At 43.1% G+C, this 17,318-nt stretch overlaps 1 protein-coding gene across 1 annotated transcript in view; it reads left to right on the forward strand.

The window, feature by feature from the left end:
• fat2 (FAT atypical cadherin 2) overlaps positions 1–16,514 on the forward strand; it is a gene marked incomplete at both ends in the record, with an annotated part of 141,756 nt that extends 125,242 nt beyond the window's left edge. The window contains 5 exons of the mRNA XM_083980395.1: positions 237–390; positions 3,571–3,670; positions 3,766–3,917; positions 5,128–5,408; positions 15,985–16,514. Coding sequence (XP_083836521.1) covers positions 237–390; positions 3,571–3,670; positions 3,766–3,917; positions 5,128–5,408; positions 15,985–16,514 — 1,217 coding nt within the window. The remainder of the gene's footprint in view (positions 1–236; positions 391–3,570; positions 3,671–3,765; positions 3,918–5,127; positions 5,409–15,984) is intronic.
• Between the last annotated feature and the right edge of the window lie 804 nt (positions 16,515–17,318).

Here is a 17,318-nt window from a genome sequence, read left to right on the forward strand (position 1 = left end):
CAAACACACACACACACACACACACACACACACACACACACACACACACACACACACACACACACACACACACACACACACACACACACACACACACACAGACACACACACACACATTCTGGTGTTCTGTCTTAGATCAGCTTGACCTTTGCTTTGATTCTGCGGTGCCCGTAGGGGAGATGTGTCCGTGGCTTTGATCAGTGGCTGTTGTCTGAGACGTTGTGTTTACTCTGCAGAGCCGCGCTGCAGGTGCTCGGGACTCTTCCACGGCGCCCGCTGCGACCTGGCCGACAACCCGTGTGCCTCGCAGCCATGTGACCACGGCAGGGTGTGTGTGCCCAAGGATCACGGCTACATGTGCAACTGCTCGCTGGACAACGCTGACGCAAGGTAAACACACACACACACACACACACACACACACACACACACACACACACTGCATGTATTCACTGTTTTCAACATGTACGGCCTTTTTCAAACATGTTCTTTTGCTTAAACATCTGTGTTGAGTTAATCCCTCCAGAGCTGTTAAAGAAGACATATTATGGCCCTTTTCCACACATTTAGTTTAACTTTATTTATTAGTTTTATTCATTGAAAAAAGAAAATAAAACTATTGATTAAATAAAATAAAAATAATGCAACTCCTGAATGAAATGGGGCAGAAAGAAGCAAAGTTATGTTATCTACCCATTCTTTCAAGAAATCCTTTCACAAATTAGATAGTATACCGGTATGTATCCAAGCAAAGAAAAAAAGGAAGAACAACAACAACAAAAAAGCATAAAATAAGTTCAAATAATGGCTGCAGACCAGCCATCTGGTCGCCATGAAACATAATCTGTGAACTTCTCTTTTTTTTTATCAGGGAGAAACATAGAAAGTCATTTCAGCACCATTACAAACACACAGAGAGCTAAACAAAAACATGTATTTGGACAATTGTGCTAACATATTCTCCAAGCTATTACTCTCCCTTTCATTTTACAATGTATAAAATAGGAACATTTGAACAAAGGAAGTCACATTTACTCATTTTTCCATCAAGATTACAGTAATAGACTGGTACTTCAAGCCATGTAATAGGGGTACTTAAAGCAGTGAGTGAACTTCTCTTTTTACAACTATATAGTACATACCTAGCCACTTTTATACATGTCTAGTCATACATTACCCATAAATATACATCTACACATACACATATACACACATACATACACAACAAACATCACAGCTCTTTTCATCCTCTCTAAACAGAACGGCTGGTTTCAGTGTCTGTCCCTTTAAATGCAAATTAACCACTGCTCACCAGGCTCCACCCCCTCTACCGTTACCTGTACCCACAGGTAGGGGTGAGATTATGCAAATTAGAAAACTAATGACATCATTGGAAGACAACTAAAACCACAGCTCCTAAAACCACATTGATTTCAACCTCAGGAGCCTGAAAACCATAGATTTTTTTGTCAATTCTCACATTTTGGAGGCCAGAAGGCAAAACAAACACCCAGATATATGTTAAAGAGCCTTCAAAAAGTGAGATTTCCATAATATGTCCCTGTTAGCACTCGTTCATCATGAGCTTTGTCTGGTTCTGAGGTTTAGTGTCTCCAGACCGTTCTGATGAAAATGAAAAGATATGATACAGATTATTCAAACCACCAACTCTCAGCGTACCGCGGTGCATTGTGGGCAAACAAATGACTGATCCACAAAACAAGACACTGGTGTAAACACTGTGAGCACTGACAGCTGAACTGAACCAGCGCAGTGTGTTGTGTGTTGTGTATTGGCCCGGTGACCAGTGTAACTATTAAATTGTGGTAGTCGTCGAGGGGAAATGAAGCGATCATTATTAAACGTGGAGAGGTCTCATCTTAATTCCAGCGCGGCCAGATAAACACAGAATCCAGAACAACTCTGATTAAATGCAGCGTCACTTCCACTGAAGAACATGTTCCCAACCTGAAAACCAACATGCACGGCCTTGAATTTGCATGTGTATGAGATTGGAAGTAGTTTCATTCTGCTCACACCACCACCGGCCACCAAAGAGAAGAGTCACGTTCAAACGAAATTACAGCTGCATTTGCATATTCCTCCTTTCATTAAGGCCGCCTGTGGAATTTTGCGGCGGCTCCTCGCGGGTATTAACCACGGCCCGTGTTGCAGGTGGGGGGTTTTGATTAACTCCCGTGAATGAAAAATGACCGTTGGTGGATTGTAATTGCAGGACGTGGGAGTTTGCTTTGTAACTTGTAAAGCAAGAGATAGATGCTTTATGTTTGATGTGGTGTGATAATTATCATAACGTGTGCGTCACATTTTAATCAGCATCGGAAGCAGCAGCAGGAAAATGCTCCTCTAATGTCCGCAGTGCATCGGCAGGAGCATAGGAATTCATCAGATTTTCTCTTTCCAAAATCCAAAAGCTCATCTTCCACCAAAAAAAAAAAAAAACTAAAAAAAAACATTATTGAAAGTTATGTTTGGCTGTGAAGCTGCAGGAAGAAGATCTAGGGAATCCACCGCCTGGGAAATGAGCGGGTAGAGCTGAACATGAGGCAGCAGCGCTATGTAAAACTAAATGATTTGGTGTTTTTGTTAGTATCGCAGCAGCAGCAGCAGCAGCAACAATCAGAGCGCTGCCTGTCGGTCCTCCGGGTGGAAAACTGCACAATATTGCTCAGCATCTTCAGCCAAGTTTAACCTTCACTGCTGCTCGGCCGAGGAGGAAACTGAGAAAACACTTAATCAGTTAATCAATAACTAATTATTTTAATAATAAGTGAATTGATTATGTATTTAATAGTTCCAGTTTCTCCTGTAAAGTTTTGAACCTTCTTTAGTTTTCCTTAAAGGGATAGTTCAACATTTTTGGCAAATTAGCCCATTGCCATAATCCCTATAGTCATAGCAGTAGGTTCGTTACCTTTAATTGTCGGTGCAAGCTATTTTTAGAACGGCGGAGCAGAGCCGTGAGCTGCTCAGAGCTACGCTACGGAGGCTCATTATGGGATTTCTTGGTTTCCCTCATCAAACTCATCAAATACACAATCCAACAACTCCACAACGCTCTGGTGGACAAGTTGTGACCTGCACATTCACCACGCTATGAGATAATAAGGGAACGTTACGAGACTGACGAGTTGTTTTGTATGCACTATTGTACTTAGCTACAGTCTCCTGGAAATTATTTGGTGACATAATGGCATACACAATGAGTAATTGCATGATTTATTTATATGATAACACATCTATTTACTCAAATATCACTTGAATTTTTTACCGAGAAGTCTGAAAATTAGGGTCTGGAAAAACTATGGAATTTGGACATTTCAAATGTGTAGGTCCGAGACGTACGTTTCGTATGGATGGATTTTTAATATGCTAAAATAGTAAACAAGTCGTTTTTGTACTTTTTCGGTTACTGGGTGAGACAACTTCCTTGAATGCGTCACTATGCAGCTCTTTAAACAGCGCCCACTGGGGTCCAGGATCATATTAAAAACCCCTGAAATGAAGAAATGTTCATATGCAACCTCCTTCTCCTTCTCCCTTCTGCAGGTGCCACAACCAGCTGGACGTGTGTTCGCCTGACGCGTGTCCTGGAGGCTTCGGCTGTAAAGTCACCGACGGCTCGCTGCACTGCGACCCGCTGCAACAGGTCAGTCAGAGCCTCACATACTTCATCAACGTGACGCTTTGTTTTGTTTTGTTTTGTTTTACATCTGTTTCCTACTGAATCCCTCTGTCGTCCAGAAGGTGAGTCCGATGATCGGCTACGTGGAAATCATGGAGATCAGCGCCAGCGTGCTCGGGCTGCTCTTCCTGGTCGGCGTCTTCATCTGCGTCAGGAAACGTTACGTCCAGCAGAAGAAGAAGAAGCCGGTCTGCGTCCAGGACTCCAACGGGTAAGAGAGACGTTTTTATTTTTGTGCCTAAATAGAAGTTTTTGAAGTAGTGTGAAGAATCAAATCAGACCCAGATCAGATTGATTTCCAATGCAACCCAAGCGTGATGCGACTTTTACGTCACTTTATATCGACATTTGTCACAATTTTGATTTTCACACATCCCTTGTCCAACATATAGATAAAAAACACACACACTCACACCAACAAGAACGGTCCTACACGATGCACAAGAAACAACATAAAGGTAACAACAAAAAGGCTAAAAATCTAAAAAAAACAATGAAGTTCAGACAAAGAGGAGGACACTGTGCCAAATTTGCAGCCAAAGTACCACAAAAAAACCCCTCAAACTACAAAGTTTGTCTCTCTTTTTCTTCATTTGTTTTCCTCCTCAGCAGCTGCTCTGACATTTTCTGGCTTCCACTGCACAGACGCTTGGAAATAAAAGCAAATTTTCTAAAATTCATCATTCATTCATGCCTGACGTCCTTGTTACTCTTCTTTTTGTTTAGTTTATTTGTTTCATTCATCGAAAAAAGAAAACAAAAAATGCAACTCTGAATGAAAGCGGGCAGAAAGAAGTGAACTTGTTTTGCTCATGTGGGTCTATAACACCGCATTATGTAATAATGCCGCATAATGTAATACATTTTCACGTCATTATGTAATAACGCCACATTTTGTAATAAAAATCTTGAACACAATATGAAAAAACTTTGCAGCGTTTTGTAATACTGTAAGTTGTAACATTTTGCATCAGTTATTACAAATTGCGGGTGTTAATAATAATAATTTGGTGCGTTATGTAATAAACCACCAAAATGGATGTCTTAATTAGAAAAAAAAAACATTAGGACCATCAGAGCAACACTGACTTAAATGTGAATTAATTTCTAAAACCAGTAGGATGGTCAAATCTAAATCAAATATAACTTTATTGATTATAATAGGATGGGTTACATGCTGTCATTCCGACATCCCACCACTCTGACATACCGCTATTTATTTTAAAAGTTAATGTGAACACCCAAACAAAAACTCTGATCTGAGCAAAAAACATCTGAATTGAGAGTGAAGACTTGCAGTCTCGATGTAGCCACAGTCTCGACCAGCAGACCGACAGTGGAGCCGGTGTTGGACCGTTAGTGAATCCAGGTTTCTCCTCAGAGACATCCAGTAATAACCTTCTCCTCTCCGTGTCCCTCAGCTACTTCCAGCCCAGTCTGGCCAAGAGCCTGAAGGCCGACCACCCGGAGCTCCATCCCATCGAGATGAGCTCGCTGGTCGGTCCCACCAACGACCTCGACCACACGCCCTTCAGGTCTCTCCGCCCGCGCAGCCAGATCTGCTCGTCGGGAGGCGGGGTCTCCTCCGTGAAGACGCAGGGGCCGGTGGTGTGCAGCGTGGCGCCCAACCTCCCCGCCAGGCCGCCGTCCAGCTCCGACAACGACTCCATCAGGAAGAACCACTGGGACATGGACTACGAAGGTGGGTTTGTGTGTGTGTGTGTGTGTCAATCTGAACGTGGGCGTAATGTACGCAACAATCTCACGCCAGCTCCGACCAGATGTACGCACATTTTGAACCAGCGTTGAACACGTGGGACGACGCTGTGTGGGATCATTAGGCCTATTACAGTAATAGATCATACAGCCATCCAGATTTCATGTTATTGCTGTTCGTATTAGTGAAATAAATACATAAAATACGAGTATACAGCCACAAGTTCATCAAGTCCGTGTTGAAAACTTAACTCAGCTCATTCATCAGCTGTGAAAAATGAAGGTGAACACAAGCCGCGCCATATAACAATCCTGTTATAATCTACCAGACACTGATGGTCAGCGAACTCTGATTAAAGGAGCATTTCATGAGATCTCTGGGTTTCCTAACGTGATCGGTGACCACGTGCGTCTGCAGCCTCCATCCACCAGTGATGATGCTTCTATCAATCACAAAAACTATCACTCTGTTAACATCCAGATATTTAATGGTGGTGCCCTCTCCCTGTTGTAGTGAAAAGTCAGTAAAGTCCCACTTCTTGGCCGTCTTCTCTCCATGTTGTAAAAGTGGCAGGACGAGGCCTTTAAAACAGGAATATATCGGGACGTAACATTTAAATTATGATCGTTTACAGCCGTCAGATTAATCAACACCACGCCGGTTCTACACCGAAATCGGCACCGAAATCACACGTCACACTTCGTGCACGCTGATATTTACACCAGATCCTACGACAGTCTGATAAATGAGGGCCAGTCTGATGTAAAGAAACATTTTGCATCAAGTTTTTTGCTGCTTTAGGCAAGGCAAGGCAAGGCAATTTTATTTGTATAGCCCGTTTTTACCACCAGTTTGTCTCAAAGGGCTTTACATGGCATCGTAGCAACATCCTCTGTCCTTAGACCCTCACATCCACTGAGGAAAAACTCCATGGAAAACCCTATTAACTTTACTGCTGCATCATGGTGAACTGAGTCTACGGCTTTGAACTGGTCAGGTGGACAAATGTGTAATCTGAAGATATCTCTCTCTGGGAACTACTGTATTTAACAAAAAATGATCGGTCAATTTAAAACAGAAAATATTTGTCAGTGACAGATGAAGGAAACAGTGTTGGAGATGATTTAGTTTCCAGTGTGAATGTTCGATGCTGTGAAAGTAGCAGATTGTGTGTTTTTTTCACACACACAGTTATCAGGTCATTATGGGATGCAGTGGAGTATAAAAAAAAACATATCCGTTGTGTGAAGTCGCACCTCGGTACAAAAGGTCAACAGGCCGAGTGAGTCAGTCATTCAAGGTCGCCGCAAAAATTGAGTTATTAAATTGTCATGTGCAGCGGTGCATCATGGGAAAAACACCGGGCTGCCCGTCAACACGCGGCGCTGATTAAACCGCGGAAGATGAAACATTCATAGACGAGGCCGATTAGATGCGATAACATCAGGAAATAAAGTGATTTCTCTGTTTCATCTCTCCGCGTCTTTATTTTCCACTTTCTTTCCTCTGATTGCTTCTCTCTCCTCTTTCATATCTCACTCCTGTTTTTTTCTTTTACTCCGTCACTCCGTCTATATTCTGCCTCTCTTCCTATAACATGTAACAACCTCCCACTCTCCTCCCTCCTGTCTACCTCTTCAAATCCCTCTCTTTTGTCTTTCTCTGTCGTGTCTGTGTGCTTTTATTAATTCCTCTCGACTGTTTCTCCACCAGACACACGATCAGAAGCGGTAAAACAAAACAAAATCATCTATAAGCTTTATTTATTTCAATAACTGTCGATGACTGGTGAGCATTTTATTATCAATCAGTCTTTTGAGGTAGCCCAGATTGTACAGTTTGGATATTTAGGGTACGGAAAGTATTCAGACCCCCCTTCAGTTTTTCACCATTTGTTATGTTGCAGCTTGTGTTAAAATGTTAATGTTAAAATCGAAAAATTCATTTTATTCCTAATCAATCTACACATGACAGCACAAACCCAGAATTTTAGAAAGTTTTGCAAATTAATTAAAGAAGAAAAACCTGAAATATCACCCGAACAGGTCATTCAAGTGTCCTCAATTTCTTTAATTCATCTTTGAGACGGTTTTACACCTTCATCTGAGTCCAGATACTGTATGTTGAATTAAATAGTTTTGGACATGATTTGGAAAGACTCAAATGAGAGTGTCACAGCAAAGGGTCTGAAAACTGCAAATTAATTAAAAAATAAAAACTGAAATATCACTTGAATAGAAAACATTTCTAAAATTCTGGGTTTCTGCTGAATAAAATGCTTTGTTTTTTTTGTATTTTAACATAAAGCTGCAACATAACAAATGGTGGAAAATTGAAGGGGGTCTGAATACTTTCTGAACCCACTGTAAACGAATCATTGATCGTCTTTCTGACATTTCATAATGATGACTGATGATGACGTGTGATCAATAAAGTGGTGAATACTCACTCACAGCTGTACGTATGCAACAGCTGGAGAAGCTCGCTGATGCAACAGTGTAACTGGTTTAACTGGTTTTTGTGTGTGTGAGGTGAGTCGACAGGGTTCAGCTCTTCAAACACCGAACAAATGAAAAACAGAGTCAGGAAGGAAGAGAAGAATAATAAACAGGTGGAGAAAAAAAATGTAAAAAACACACACAGAGACGAGTGTTTTTACATGAGGTCGTTATTATCTTCATTCCTTCTCACATTCCTCTGCTCTCGTCTCCTCCTCTCTTTACTTTTCACTTTTTGTTTTTCTGTTGTTCTCTCATTCTCCTCCTCTTCATCTATCCCTCCCTCCCTCTGCCTCTCTATTTGTCTCGTTCTCCATCCTCCTCTTTTGTTCCTCTCTCTCTTTCCTTCTTTGCCTTCCTGACATTCTCTCTCTCTCTCTCTCTCTCCTCTTTTGTGTGCAGCATTTTTTCCTCCTTTCATGTAGCAGATCAATACAGCCGTGAGTCATACATTCACAGCTATGTTCACGAGACAGATGAAGAGAGAGAGAGGGAGACAGAGAGAGAGGGAGAGGCAGATCTGGCGTTCGTTCGTCATGCCATCGTTCCCCCGGCAACACCAGCCTGGCAGGTCGTTCATCTGCTTGACCTTCTCCCTCGGAATAAAGGACACGTTCCTGTCGTTCTTCACTTGTCGTCCAACAACTCTCGGACGGGACGGCCTCGGTTTACTGACCCCCGAGGACTAACTCACCTGTCGCAGGCGTCCAATCACAAGCAAGCCAGCCAGCAGGAACAATATTAAAGGAATAGTTCACCAAAAAATGAAATTCAGTCATTAGTGACTCACCCTCATGCTGATGAATACTGAATACTCCGGAGTAGTTTTTTATTCCTCAAAGTGCATCTGGAGGGTCTCTAGATGCACTTTGAGGCCGGTTCGTAGTCCAGTGAAAACTTTATATGAGAATCAATAGCGCCTGACACTAAAACCTCCATAAAACTACACAAAAACCATTTAATATTCCTCCACATTGCTCGTCCACTGCAATCCAAGTGTCCTGAAGGGAGATAGTCCAGAGTTTACTGGAAATTACGTAATTTAGGACATTATTACAGCCTAAACAGTCCTGTATTTAATTTGCCTGGTGCGCTCTCGGGTTCATGCGATGCACATGACTGGATTTGCGTAAATGACGTTGTTTCCAGTAAACTCTGGACTATATCCCTTCAGGACACTTGGATTACAGTGGACGAGCAGTGTGGAGGAATATTACAAGGTTTTTGTGTAGTTTTATGGACGCTTTTGTGTCAGGCGCTATTGATTCTCATAAAAAGTTTTCATTGGACTACGAACCGGCCTCCCGGGTCTCCAGATGCACTTTGAGGAATAAAAAACTACTACGGAGTATTCATCAGCATGAGGGTGAGTCAATAATGACTGAATTTCATTTTTGTGAACTATTCCTTTAATACCTTAGCTCAACCCCCCCCAAAAAAACTGCAGGGGGATGAATGTTGACAGCTAATAAGATAATAATCCATAATTCATTTTCTTCATAAACAAATCCTCCTTTTTTCACGTCTTCAGGTTTGTTTGAACACAACCTGGCTCCGCCCACCGCCGCCGTAACTGAACACACACTGTGCATCATCTGACACTAGTTATGGTTTTAATTTTCCCGTTCATGCACCGTTTCTCAGATTAATTGTAGAAACGAGGCTCGGAGGCAGCAAATATTTATCATTCCCTCCGTAAAGTGCAAAGACCTTAACAATTAAAAACATTACATTTGCATAGGAGAATATTTTAACGGAGCTCCAGGTGAAACCCGATCCTCAGCTTAGAGTAAAAAATAACAAAGTGAGCAGAGTGAAGTTGCAGCCGGTGGCAGAGTGGGGACACGTTTGTTCTTTAACTTGTGTAGAAACAGCAGCCATGTTGAAATCTTGTCTATAAAACTTAAAATACCCATGTTCCTGTTGACTTATTACTCACCGTTCCTTCTACACAGAGTGTGAAGTGGTTCCTCTTTAATGTGAGTCCAGGGGATATAGAAGAAGATAAATCCACAGAATTAAGTGGCAAAGTTTTTTTGCATTTCGGTGGTTTGGCAGTGACACCGAGAAGAAGAAGAAGAACTCAGCCAGGAAACATGAAGGAGTTTTACCTTGTTAGACGTGTTAAAACACACTTAGTTTGTCCAACTCTGACTGAACACACAGGAACAGAGCTGTGGATTGTGTCAGTGATGTTTCAGAGAGAGTCGATGTGTCGTCCTAAAAAAACACCAGATTATGAGTGTTTTGGTTTAATAGTCAGTACGTTTACACACATTATTGCCTTAATCTGACTATAACTGGACGACTTAAGTTCATGTAAACACGTTAAAACACGACTAATACCGGAGTTCTCCAAATCCGACTAAGACACCCAGATGATGTGATTGGAAATCGATTTTCTTCTGCAGCTATTCGCCTTAATCTGGACAATGCATGTGTGCATGATCCACAACAGTAAAGATCCCACAGTGTAGCACAGAAGCCACCCGAACACGGCAAAGAAAGCGTTGATTTAGTGCCTTTCACACAGTGCAACCAGCGAGAAGATGTGTTTAAAAAAAGGAAGCCCATGGACTGATCCGAGTCATTTGTACAGGCCGGAGGTGCAAAAAGTGCGGTCCATGGGATGAATTTGCCAAGTTTGAAAATGACATAGAAGACAGAAAAGACATAATATTGTTAAAATTGCACAAATTTTTCTCAAGAAATTCAGGTTGTCCGTAATGTTTTGTAAAAGGATAGTTCATTAACTGTAAACATCTAAATAATGCACTTGAACTTCTTTGAAATAAAACAAAGAGAAAAATGTAGCGTTCTCTTTGTTTATAGGTTATTATTGGGCCTTTTTTCAGCCCGAGCCCGGACTGGTACTTCCGGTTGGGAACTGAAGTTGAGAACTTAAGTTATTTATTTCCATTATTTTACTCAGTGACAGAAAAGTGGACAGGAAAGCGGTCCGGCCCGTGTTTACCCGCTGGAACGACGCATATCACCACTACTGTTGAGGGAAAGGACAGTTATTCGATTTTTCCTGTTGCATGTGAACACAGTTTCTGCAGCGTCACAGAAACGAGTGAAGAGTGAAGATGTGGAAAAATCATTATAGTGAAAACACTCCTCTTCTTTTTTTACTTTGTCTTCTTCCTCTCATCTCTTCTTCCTTCCCCATTGAACTCTATCACTCCTTCACATCCTCCATCTTTTCCTCCTCCCTCGGATTCCTCAAATCTCTGATCTGTTGTTACTTTCCACCTGTCTGTTCCTCTTCCCTTCGTTTTGTTTCTCTCCATCTTTTCCTCTCTTCCTCCTCCGTCTCTCTCTCTCTCTGTAACTTCCTGTGTCACTTTGTCTGGTTGTTTCTCTGCCTCACCTCTGGAGCAGCTGGAGTCTGCTCAGTATTCTCCGTGACTCCGTGTCAGTCAGCTGGAGTCTGTTTTAATGTGTGTGTGTCTTGTTAGTTTTAAGATTTTGGGATGAAGGGCAGGAAGTCTGAGGTGGTTTAATCCTTCAGATCCTCTTTGTGTTTTCTGATGTTGATGCTGCACTTCTTCCTGTCAGACTGTGAGTTATTCCTCCTTTGGATCCTGTAGTAGTAAGTTAACAGCACTTTTCCTTTTTTTGGAAATCTGTTTATAATTAAAGAGACCCAGAGGAGTTTGTATTTGGTTATAAAAGAGTCTCATATTAATGTGGATGAATCTACATTACCCACACTTGTTCATGGCTCCATTTTCAATGAATATATCGTTTTGTCTCTGTCCAGCATTTCCTACTTTCGGTTTTCCGGACGCTGCCCGGTGGCTCATGGGAATAACGCAGCTGAATGACCGTTTATGGTCGGAACTACGACGGTATCTGATCGTCTTCGAACCTCCGACTTTCATTCTTTATCAATGAAAACATTCTTGGCAAATGTTTTCGCTTTTGTCCGTCTCGCGCCGGTCTAATTTCACCATGTGCGCGGAGGCTCATGGGAAATGTAGTGTGAAAACACTTCGCTTTCCAAAACGCCTCAAAGTCACTTTAAATTAAATCAAAATAACTTGAATCCTGGGTTAAATATTATTCAATAACCTCAGTCTCAGTTGGGATACAAACATTTTTTTCTTAAAGCAGTACTAAAGAACTTTCAGTTTTGGTTGAGTTTGGCGGCGCCTGTGGACCAAAGCGGTAGTGTTTTGCCTGAAGGAAGACTCCATTTCCCATGAACACTAGCGTGAAGCCCTGTAAATATCCTGCATTAAAATGAACAGAAGACATCAAAACTAAGTTTCTGTTTCCAGTGGATCATTTCAAAGTGAAAACAGAAACATAATCCATTGCTAAAGTGCCGTTTTGCCTGTTCCCTCCTTGTTGTGACTCGCAAAAGTGAAAGTGAAACTTAAGTGAGAGCAGGGTTCCTACCATGCTCCTCAAAGCTGCTTAGTGCCAGAGAAAGAGATACAGACCATAATGATACAGACCCCTTCAGGCCACGACAGAGGTGTCATTCAACTTGTTGTAAGTCGATGTATCATCACAAAAGTTATGGAAATATTTTATGAAGGTTGAAAAGTTACTTAGTGTTGGTTTAAGTAGGGATGTCACGATTACATGTTTTCACAATTAATTGCGGTATTAAAGCAGAAGTGAGTGGTCCGGTCGTTTTCGCTAATGCTGCGTTCCAGGCAGGCTTTTGAAATTGTAAATTACAGCTTCAAGTCACAATTTACGACTTTGTAGCGTTTCAGGCAACCCACTCGTGTTTCTCCGACCTGTTTTACCGGTGAAAGTCACTATAACGGCCACTCGTAACTTCCGACCGGTGAACTCGTACCAGATCGAACTGGTACCACTTCACGGTCGGAAAAATACGAGTTTCCTTGAACGCACCATAACAGTCCTCGTCGCTACGTCACCACATTCACGGCGTTCCTTGGCTGCACACACAGCCCTGCATGCCGTTCTCTCTCCTCATTGGATAAAAACTGTAGGATACGATAAATGTTTTCTCTTCGGCTCAGAGCAGAGCAGAGGGACTGAGAGACCCGTGTTTCAGACCAAACACTCTATGTAAGTGATTGCTGTCGGAAGATACAACTATTTAAGACTTATATTAACACAAATATATCACTTACTTCTGCTTTAATAAATCGTAAAGATTCCTAAATACTTTCCAAAAAAGATTATGTCGTAACCCGGCTGTGTACGCCAAAGTAAAAGTAAGAGCACAGTTACTGGGTTAAATTACGTTCATGACAGTTTACCTAACGCTGAATTGGTATGAATTGAAAAGTTAGTGTGTCATTTGTTGACGAAAATATTTAGTAATATAATTATATTTTGACTATATTTGATTTTACACATTCATAGTGTTGTAAAATGAATGAATGCATATGACATCCCTATTCTAAAACCTTCCTAGAATGTAAACGTCGTATGAAAGTGTCGTATCCAATGATTTATTTAGGGGGAAATGTAAAAATAAAAACATGCCAACCTCCTCTTCCAGTTCACATTTGTTTGTTTTGTCCGATCAGGATTTAAACCTCAGCGAGAGAGAATTTAAAGTGGCGTCAAACTGACAGGAGCCGCTTGTCGTCGTTAATGATCAACTAACTGACTGAAGCTCTCGGCTCCGATCGAGCAGCGTGATGTCGTCAAGAGGTTTTGTGACTGTCGGCCAACTCGGTTTGACAAAAGGGTTAGAGCTGCTTCCCACTGATGGTTACAGCAGGTGTGTGTGTGTGTTGTGTGTGTGTGTGTGTGTGTGTAGCCGTGTTTCCTGCCTCCCTCATTGAACCGTGGAACAATGTTGATTTCTTCGCCCGTGTTGTCCACAAACACACACACACACACACACACACACAGAGAGAACAAAGTGACGGAGGCAGAAAAGGCTCTGAAAGGAAAAACAACTCGAGTGTGAATCGCTGCAAGGTCGTCGCCGTCGACAACCTGAGTTCACACCGCGCTGCTGCTTCTCTTCCTGTTGTTACATCTGCACAAGAGGCTTTTCAACGTCTCCTGGGTTGAACTACTCACTTCTTAAAGGGATAGTAGCATTTTTTTTAAAGTGGGGTTGTATGATCTACAAATAGCCCCTAAGTACTTTAATTGCAGTAGCAGACTCTCTGCACTCCTCCCGTTAGCAACGCCAGCCCATAATAGCCCTGCCCAGAGATTTACAACATACATTGTTGTGAACAGACCCAAAGAAACGGCCTATTTTCACGGCCTAAAAGAGGTTTTACCTGAAAAAAAATTACACAGTTCCATTGTTCGCTATAATATAATTTTTTCCAGCCCTTCAAAGTTCAGGAAAAACACAGTTTTTATTTGGACCTAACCAACTCACGTATCCCTCCGCCCAGGGTTAGCGCCCGCCGATCAGCAGTTGGTTAGGTCCAAATAAAAACTGTGTTTTTCCTGCACTTTGAAGGGCTGGAAAAAATTATATTATAGTGAACAATGGAACTGTGTATTTTTTTTCAGGTAAAACCTCTTTTAGGCCGTGAAAATAGGCCGTTTCTTTGGGTCCATTCACAACAATGTATGTTGTAAATCTCTGGGCAGGGCTATTATGGGCTGGCGTTGCTAACGGGAGGAGTGCAGAGAGTCTTCTACTGCAATTAAAGTACTTAGGGGCTATTTGTAGATCATACAACCCCACTTTTAAAAAAAATGCTACTATCCCTTTAAGGATTAAGCTCTGAAATGTATCATCAAATAAGTGTTTCAAAGGGTTAGGGTGTTTTTAGCTGGAGATTAGTTTCAGGAGGAAATTTGAATGATAAAGGAAACACACGGGGGCAGAGGAGGAGAAGCTGGAGGAGGTTATCATCAAGGTCGCCCTTGAATTGTCTTAATGTTAGTTTATCCCAGATTATTCTGCTCCCACTGTCGTTAGAAGTGTCTCTCGTCTTGCCGTCCACTCACTGGAGGACATTTAGTTTCTGCAGACATCTCCTTCCTCCTCCTCCTCCTCCTCCGGCTCTGCTGATCAAACCCACACCATTTCAAATCTACACTTCAGGATTTAATATGCAAATCGTTAAAGCTTTCTTTAAAACCCTGCTCAAATCCGTCTGGTGCAGCAACAGCTGTCCCACTGTTTATTAGCATTAATCCGTCGCTGACAACAAGTGTCGATCAGAGCTGTTTGTTCCGTCTCAGAGCTGATGATCATCACACGGTGGGAAACTTAGATCAGCGTCAACTTTTTTTTTTTTTTTAACTCTTCAAAACTGACGGTGATTTGAAGATTTAAGATTTTAAGCAGGGAAATATTTTACCTGAAATACCACAATTACTTAAAGGGATAGTTCAACATTTTGGCAAATTGGCCTATTGTCATAATCCCTATAGTCATATCAGTAGGTTCGTTACCTTTAATTGTCGGTGCAAGATATTTTTAGAACGGTGGAGCAGAGCCGTGAGCTGCTCAGAGCTACGCTACGGAGGCTCATGGGATTTCTTGGTTTCCCTCATCAAACTCATCAAAAACACAATCCAACAACTTCAAAACGCTCTGGTGGACAAGTTGTGAGCTGCACATTCACCACGCTATGAGATAATAACACAACGTTACCACACAGAGTTGTTTTAGAGGGAAATTCATGCAAAACCGCTGATGCGCGTTGCGTTCAGGGACAGTTTTTCATCAAGCAGACTCTGAATTTACCTCTAAAACAACTCTGTCTTGTGTTATTATCTCATAGCGTGGTGAATGTGCAGCTCACAACTTGTCCACCAGAGCGTTGTGGAGTTGTTGGATTGTGTATTTGATGAGTTTGATGAGAGAAACCAAGAAATCCCATGAGCCTCCGTAGCGTAGCTCTGAGCAGCTCACGGCTCTGCTCCGCCATTCTAAAAACAGCTTGCACCGACAATTAACGATAACGAACCTACTGCTATGACTATAGGGATTATGGCAATGGGCCAATTTGCCAAAATGTTGAACTATCCCTTTAACAACAGTCCAGTATTGAACATCTTTAATCCAGATTGTTTCCTTCAGTTCATAATAATAATAATAATAATAATACTAACGCTGCCGTCTCTCTGTCGTCTCTCCTCAGTTTACCCGGCCGACCCCGACTACTACGGCCGGCCCTCGGTGCAGGAGTTCCCTCAGTTCGACATCGTGGAGGACACCTACTCCTCCACCGCCACCATGGAGTCGCGCAGGAACTCCCGGTTCGGCGGCTTCCCGTTCCCTCTGGACCGCTGCGACCGCCGCGCGCCGCTGCCGCCGTGCTACAGCAACCAGAACCTGGACGACTTCCTGGGCCCGGACGGCGTGCCGCTGCCCAGCTCGCAGTGCCCCAACGAGTACACGGCCATCAGCTACTACCCCAGCAGCCAGCAGCAGCACCACACCCGCAGCCTGGACAACGTGTCCGCCGGCTACAAGAGGCTCAGCATGCGGCTCAGCGTGGCCATGCCGTCCTACGCCGAGCAGCCCGACCCGCCGCTGCCGCTGCCGCCGCCGCCGCCGCCCGAGCTCAACGCGGCGCAGCCTCAGACGCGGCCGCAGAACCAGCGCAGCTACGACGGGTCGAGCCTGGTGGGCAGCGACTACGGCAGCTGCGAGGAGGTCATGTTTTAAAACCCCGGACGGAGGAAATCCACGGAAACTCTTCAGCAGCTTTTCCTCCTCGCCGTTTTCATACCAGCGTCGTCTCGCCTCGCCGTGCCAGACTTCAGGACTCAGGATACCTCACGTTCACGTTCACACCAAAAGCTTCCAAAGCGTCGTCAAAAACGCTCGAAGGTGTGTGCGCTTCAGACCAGACCGCTTCCAAAACGGCAAATATTTTCAGCTGCTTTGGTCGCTCGTCACGTGACTGAAGTCAAAGTTCGATCGCGCTGGTCATTGTGGAGCCAAAGGACAAAAAAAAGGAGCTGAAGGACGTCTCTATTCTGACAGGTTGCCGCCGAACCGCGGCATCGCTAATTACCCTAAAGTTAAAGCAGAAGTAAGGTGAATATTTGTGTTAATATAAGTCTTAAATAGTTGTATCTTCTGACAGCAATCACTTCTATAGAGTGTTTGGTCTGAAACACGGGTCTGTCAGTCACTCTGCTCTGCTCTGAGCCCAGGAGAAAACTTTCCTTGTATCCTACAACCTTTATCCAATGAGGAGAGAGAACGGCATAAAGGGGCAGTCCTCTCTGTGTGTGCAGCCAAGGGATGCGCGACGTGAATGTGGTGACGTAGGGACGAGGGCGGGGACTGCTAACTCCATCTGCTGACAGGAAGTTAGACACAACCACCGGATCACTTACTTACTCCTGCTTTAACCGTGGCTCAACTTCTCGCCTGGTGAAGCTTTGGACGCTTTGGAAGCGCGGTGACGCCAGATGACGCTTTTGGTTTGGCTCAGTGTCGCCGGGCTCTCATTGAAAATGA

The sequence above is a fragment of the Trachurus trachurus genome, assembly GCF_905171665.1.
Source record: "Trachurus trachurus genome assembly, chromosome: 10".
In the NCBI taxonomy this organism is placed as follows: domain Eukaryota; kingdom Metazoa; phylum Chordata; class Actinopteri; order Carangiformes; family Carangidae; genus Trachurus; species Trachurus trachurus.